At 41.6% G+C, this 7,000-nt stretch overlaps 1 protein-coding gene across 1 annotated transcript; it reads right to left on the reverse strand.

The window, feature by feature from the left end:
• Positions 1-2,518: 2,518 nt before the first annotated feature.
• On the reverse strand, positions 2,519-6,749 carry LOC147625534 (beta-hexosaminidase 3-like). Its single transcript, XM_086817037.1, has 14 exons — positions 5,965-6,749; positions 5,751-5,825; positions 5,608-5,643; positions 5,351-5,462; positions 5,206-5,276; positions 4,906-5,036; positions 4,593-4,658; positions 4,396-4,496; positions 4,228-4,287; positions 3,730-3,763; positions 3,536-3,634; positions 3,402-3,461; positions 3,070-3,320; positions 2,519-2,986 (listed from the first exon to the last, which is right to left on the reverse strand). The coding sequence occupies exons 1-14, from the start codon at positions 6,394-6,396 to the stop codon at positions 2,820-2,822; spliced, it is 1,695 nt and encodes a 564-aa protein (XP_086673163.1). The 5' UTR covers positions 6,397-6,749; the 3' UTR covers positions 2,519-2,819.
• Between the last annotated feature and the right edge of the window lie 251 nt (positions 6,750-7,000).

Genomic DNA, 7,000 nt, shown 5'->3' on the forward strand with positions numbered 1-7,000 from the left:
ACAAGGTTCAATTAACTTGTGGGAGGATAGACGAATTGTTGAAGATGAAAATAAAAAAGGTATTTATAAGGAATAAATTGAGAATTTATTTGCTTTAAGTTTTTATTTTTGTTGAGTAATTATCTTTTCTCTTTTTGCAACTTGAGATAGCAAATGAAGATGGATTCCTTAGCCGAGGTAGACGTAAATGTACTTTTTTTGGCAAAGATTCAACCCTCAGACACTATATTTCAAAGATGGAATGAGCATAGTCAAAATGAAGCTTAAATAGCTTAGCTAGTATTCTAATTTTCACATGTAAAGTACAAATGTGAACTCTCTCTAGCTTTATAAGAAGTACGAGATCCCAATTCGGATCCTTAGGCATAATACATGGTTAACCCTTGAATTTGCCTTTTTTTTTTATTGTCCCTTGATCTTAGTCTTTGATTTTCCTTTAGCCTTGGTTTAGTCTTCATCTCCAGTTACTTTCTTTGTCTTGTCTCTGGATGGAGCCTTTGTGTAATCCATTGTAGGGTTGTACTATTCCGAATTGTTCATGCTTGCCATGCAATAGAGGCATGGGTTCGCTGATGTAGGACCATCACATACCCCATAAATGCACTTCAGTGCTTTTAAATTGGCACTCATATGCCACTCTACTATAAAGTTTCCTACCCCATCCACCAAAGCTTCTCACCTTTATTTTGAGCATCAATGATGCTTGGAATTTATGTGCGCTAGAACAACCACTTAAGAGTATCATGACTCTCATCTAGCATTGTAGCTGTCCCTAGGTACCATAGCTCCATCTCTGGCTATGTACTATGTAATGACTGGTATCCCTTATCTTGAGCATAATTTAAAGCTCTCTTCATCACTCCTATACTGATTCTTTTCATTTTTTGATGTTTAAGGATTTATGCCTCATCAAGCTTGATAACAAATAAGATTACTCTCACAGTCCTCTATTCTACACTGATAAAATTCACCATGGTGGTTGATTGGACCCTTCTAACATCTGTAAATATGTTATTATACATGTCATACGTAAATGTTAAAGTCTTGTTTTTTTTTGTGGCTTATCTCTAATCATTAAACCGTATGAATCCTGGAATAGCCAAATTTTGTTAGTGTCATGCCATTGCTACAATATATGGTTGGGAAAAGCCAAACACACGAAGAGGACGAGGCTTCATACCTTGGATAAGTAGCTTTGATATGGCTTTGTATCCCTTCCTTCTTATTGAAACCTTGTTACATGTCTCCACCACCGCATCAGGCTTGACCAAGTCATGAAAGTCATTGCAAACTTCCTTGACTACCACACTTCAAAATCTTGAGCATTTCAATTAAGTCATTGTTTTTGATAGCATACTTGATTATAGCAATTCTATCTATAGGATTATCTAGGCAAAAACCTCCCACAATATTCACCTAGCTTCGAGCAAGCTTTATCTGCTTCTTCTTAGAATCTATGTGTTGCTAGGCATGTAACACTCTTAAATTGTCTAGATCTTACCCTTAACCCAAAAGGAGTGCTTTTTAGTTGCTTTTGGAGTGCATGTTCCTCGCATTTTTTTGTTAGTTTGTCTAAGCTCTATCATCTCTTGTTGAGATGATTGAAGTAGTCTTTCTAACTCATTGACATGATGGGTTTGTGAGATCACAATGTCTTCTAACCCTTTAATAGATTGCTTGTATACACTAAGCACAGTTTCAGTCATGTGTGCGTGTTGGTAATGGGAAATGGTAGCTTGATTGTTCAATCTTGAGCAATACACAAATAAGGCTTGAGCAATACACAAATAAGCCTGCTCTACCATCCCCAATAAATTGAACAAGATCATGCAAAGTATTGAATGATGGAGACTTACCAGTTGATAGGTCAAGAGGGTATAGACCTCCTTGAATCCATAAATCCAAATGCTTCTTTCCTTCTGCACGTAGTTGTTGAGCTTCAACCTCATCATGTAAAGCTTTATGTGATGAATGCTTCTCCATGTGCAGTAGTCTTTGTTTAGCACTAAATTGATATGGTGTCTTTTCTTTGAGTTAGGGTCAACCCTTTGAGTCACCATAGCAGGACGAGGAAAGAAACCAATATTGCACACAAATTGATGAAGATTAAAAGAGAAAGCAAGAGATGGCGATGTGAGGGAAAAAAAGACAGTAAAAAGAAAAGAGAGAAAAACTCGTGTCATGCCCTATGGAAGTGAGAAATATGTTATGAGTTTAAAATTTTAAAATAACTTTATTTTAGAAAACATTCAAGAGTGTACTAAAGTAGGTAAGTTGACTATCAAGTATAAGTGAATTAAAAACATTATAGATACGTGATGGTGGATGGCATATTAATGACACTATCCTCTAAATATGGATAAAAAAGATGCATTTAATATAATTATTTGCCTCTACTATTATTAATTAAATCACTTTAATTAAAAAAAGTCACCTTTCTCTCTATCCCCCTCTCTCTTATTTGAGTTATGTCAGCTTTCTCTCTATCCCCCTTTCTCCTATTTGAGTTACTTAGCCATGGTACTAACAAAGAAGTTTTTATTTCTAGTGTAGACTTGAGAGAGCTCTCTCTCTCCATACCTAAGAACATTTGGAATGATCCACTATGAGACAAGAGCAGAATGCTCATTCAGCAGCCGAAGCCGCACAATTTAGGAGAAGCGCTAATTAGGTACTTGTAGCAAGAGATGCCAGGCAGTCATGAAGGCCGAAGGGGGAGCAGACCTTGCAGGGATAACCACGGGGGGATCAGGACAGACCCGTTGCCTTGGTTTTGGACTTTATTTCACAACAGTTCCTTTTGCAAGTACGTCTAACTTTTATTGAGCGTAGCAAGAATCGGGTCCAATGGGTGGCGCTCGCCCATCTCCTGCAACCGGAGCGGCTGCGACTCCTCGCTGGTTGAGCAGGCACCGGAAGTAGCGAAGCCGTGGTAGAGCGTGGACTGGATCCTTGGCGATTCGATCCAAGCTGCTCCAAAGCCGCTCTGCAACACGCAGTAATCATGACTACTGATCAGGGATCAACTTATCCCCCCACAATCACTCACTAATTACACACACAACGGACCTGCGGCCGCGGCAGCTCGAGGCCAGATAGTCTGCTCGATGTCAGAGGCGTCCACCGTCTCCCCCCACATGCACACCTCCCCGCCGATCACCAGCGCCTGCTCCCGCGCCTCCGTGATGTTGGTCAGCGGCTCGTTCATGTAGAACTTCTGCCACGTCACGTCCAAGTGGTCCAGGTACCACACGTCCTGGTCGCTCACGATGCACCGGAACCCCGCTTTCACCACTTTGGGTGCCACGCCAGCTTGAAGCCTGCGCGCGCGCACAATTTAGACTATTACCAATGTAGGCAACGTAATATCAACTACTGTTGATGTGATTTAATGAGCAGACCAGTTGTGTATCACTGTTTTCTTGTTGAGTTGAGAGCCGAAATTGTCGAAGGGTTCTTCCCTGCAATTAAATTTGGATTACATATCAGCAATTAAAGATTAGATGAAGTCTCTGACCGCAGACTAATTAATTACCAATTAACCGGTGTATATCCATTCGACAAGCTGATGGCTTCCGCTTGGAGGACAAAGCTCTTGTAAGCATCGAAGCCTGTCAAGTTGTTCTTTCTCAACCTGTAGTGGAATCGGTCGTACACTAGTTTACAAAAGTTGTAAAAAGCACATACTTTTGCATGTGCAAGAAAAAGAACAAAAGCCTGCAAGCTTACCACTTGTTGATACGTGGTGTGTCCGTCCAACAAGCTGCAGACAAGATGGTGATTAGTCCTTCTTAGGCTATGCTATATATATATATATATATATATATATATATATATATATTGTGTGTACTGTGACACTGTATGTATTTGTTGGTTGTGGTTGCTCTTTAGTTTATATATACTAGTAGGTTATTTAAAATTCAAATTTTATCCCAAGTTTTTTCAACCTCTTCTTGTGACAGTTTTGTGAAACTCTTTCTTAAGATAATATTAGTGGGCAACTAGTGCCAAACACTTTTTTTAGACTCTAAATTTAAATTTTACTCAAATCTTCTCAAACTTTCTCTTTCCTTTCCTTTCCTTTTCTTTTCCTTAATCTCCAAATTCTTACCATGTGACAAGCTTTGTGAAACTGTTCCTTAAAACAATATAGAGAAAAGATATAGATATGTGTGTAGAAATCATGTAAGTAAACAAAGACCATATAGGTAAGAAGATGAGACTCACACGTGTTTACTTCGTCCCCACCCATGTGCACAAAATCGAATGGAAAGATTTTTGAGAAGTCTGCATAAATTAAATCGAGCCGAGAGCAAATCCTATTAATTACATTTGCCGCTGGCACAGCCTCCAAGCAAGCAATAATTCAGGCAAGATTATGTGTAATTTACGGACCAGAGATGATGCCATTGATGAGGCGAAATGTGAAGTTCCTAGACACATCCAACGGTTGAGTGCAGTTGGCAGAAGGCCACAGCTGTGGATACCCGAAACCCCTATACACGCACACATTCATCGATAATCGTTGGAATTTAAATATGCACGTGGAGATAAATCTGTAAACAACACTAACTGCAGCTTCTTTTACCAACCAAGATCTAGCATGGCCGGGAACGTCCAGTTCCGCCATCACGTTTATTCCCCTTTTCCGCGCATAACTGCAAATAGGTGTAACCACACTATCATTTTTGTATGTTTAAAACTGACATTGCTTGGCCTGCTGTCTTAAACTTATAAAATGTTCAGAACTACATGTAAGCTGTTTTAATTCGACTCATGCTCTCTTATTTCAGTGGTAAGAAGATTAGAGCTTATATAATTAAACACATGCAGAGGCATTGCAGCATGCTGGCCTTGTAGTGCGGCATTGCAAACATACAGCCCACACACTGATAATATACGCACTCTACAATATCCTTTGCGTCTTCGATGGTGTAGCGCTCCATAACCGTGTACGAACCCTCCCATAGCTTCGGGTAGGAAGGGATCTCCAGTGGGAATGATTGTGTATCCACGATATGCCAGTGTAGCACGTTCTGTATAATAGATGCAGCGTCAGCAGCTCATGACCAACATAGACTACTCAAGTAACTCAACTTATGTGGAGATTAACCCTTAACGTCCTCATCTCTACACACTCACACACATTAATTTGTTATGGTATCGATTACTATAATTAGTGGGGGGCTGTGATTATCCACTTACAAGCTTCGCGTAGGCCATTGCATCAATTACTTTTTTGATGATTCTCGGAGGTTGGTAGTGGCGGGCGGTATCTGCGATAGTGTGTAGCTCATGTTTAATGGAATGCAGTTGCGTGAGTTAATTATACGGGGCGTATTATACGCACCTATGAGGAGCCCTCTGTATGAGAACCTAGGCTCGTCGGAGATGAACCAAGGAGCGTTCCGCACCTGCACACTCCGAGACTTGAAGTCGAAGGAGCAGAGCTGGCTGAATGTCTGCCAAATCCCCCCAAAAGGGAAAAAAAAAACACACCACAAATCGGGTTCGAAAACATGATTAATTAACAGTCCTATGATTGAATTTAGTTGTGTTAAAAAAAATGCTGGCCAGATATATGATCATGAGGAGTGATCATTTTACCTCAAGCCCGCGTAAAGCTCCGAAAACAGTGTTTGCCTGAGGGAACGCTAGTCAAAAAGATGTAAAGTGATGTACGATATTGTAGCTTCTAGACAAGTACTAATATTGATGATCTTTGCGTGAGTAATTAGGGAGCATCAAACCTGAATGTAAGCACGAGTAGAGTTAGCCGGATCTGGCACCGCCAAAGTGTAGGACTCGTCTGCTCCATAGCGAAGCTAATATACAAGGGGCCAAACAAACAAACAGAAAAAGTTATAAAAGAGTTGAGTCGGACGGAAAAACAGAACAGTTCGCAAGAAGAAGTCGTTGCAGAAATCTTAAACACCACGTTTGAATTTCGCCGCTTCCACTCACCGTCTCCTCGGAAGACTGGACTTCCACGAGCAGGGTGGAGAGTGCGAAGCGATGGGCAGTATGCCCTTTATGTGTGCTGAAGATAAGGTAGTGGTAGCGGCGGAAAGCTTCGTCGAGAATAGGGGAGGAGGTGTACATTGAGCTACCGCTTACAGTGGCCTTATCCGTGGATGTTACACCACCCCCGCCGACAATTTTGGCAGCATCAGTGCCTGTAATCACGTACCTAAATTGTAACTGGTGAGCGACGGTGAGGCTTCTCGTGTGTTTACTGCCAGAGCCACTCGTGAAGTGGCGAGGCAACGGCCACACCATAGGCACCTTCTCAACGCTACCGCTCTTATCATGATATTCATCAATCTGCACGCTAGTGCTGCAGCTAGAGCTACTTAATGAGATTAGGCCAATTATCAAGAGCAACAAGGCCGCCATAGCGATTCCCCTAAACACTGAAAAAGAGCTCTATAGAGAGAGAGAGAGAGAGAGAGAGAGAGGCTTTACAGCTATCCGGAGCTACATATGTGCGCGCCTCTCCATTGTCACGACTCACGACGCTTGCCTTTGGGCTTAGCGGCCTTTTCACCTCCTGATGATTCCAAATGTATAAAAAATGGTGCATGCGTCATTGCATGAGTTGGGCGAGCCGCGGTACGTACAGCACCAACTCCGTCGCCGCGAAATTTCACACGCTCCATCCATCCTCCGATTAAGACTCTAGTGCGAAGAAAGAGTGGTGTGTAGTGGTGGTAGGTTGATAACAACCCGCCAGCATCCAAAGTACTCTGGGCCGGAAGATACTTTGACACACCACGTTAATCCAAATGATGAAGCCCAATAGCCGGCCCACTCCGAATGTCCATAATAACTCTTTGATCGGATCAAGAGTGGCCCAAAGGGTTGATTGCCCTGCTCTCTCTTTTGCTCTGCCTGTGGCTCTTTTTTTAATTTTCCTATTTATAACAAAACAAAAAACATTTTTTTAACTCTCTCTCTCTCTCTTTCCTTCTCCTCTCTTTTTTCCCCTTTAAGAAAAGGT

This window comes from Cibotium barometz, chromosome 23 (assembly GCF_041138505.1).
Source record: "Cibotium barometz isolate CiBa-2024 chromosome 23, ASM4113850v1, whole genome shotgun sequence".
NCBI lineage: Eukaryota > Viridiplantae > Streptophyta > Polypodiopsida > Cyatheales > Cibotiaceae > Cibotium > Cibotium barometz.

Coding starts and splice junctions, on each gene's coding strand:
- LOC147625534 (XM_086817037.1), bottom strand. CDS start 6,396: ATGGCGGCCTTGTTGCTCTTGATAATTGGCCTAATCTCATTAAGTAGC. Junction 5,826..5,964: donor TCCAGTCTTCCGAGGAGACG/GTGAGTGGAAGC, acceptor CTTGTATATTAG/CTTCGCTATGGAGCAGACGA. Junction 2,987..3,069: donor TCGAGCTGCCGCGGCCGCAG/GTCCGTTGTGTG, acceptor TGCGTGTTGCAG/AGCGGCTTTGGAGCAGCTTG.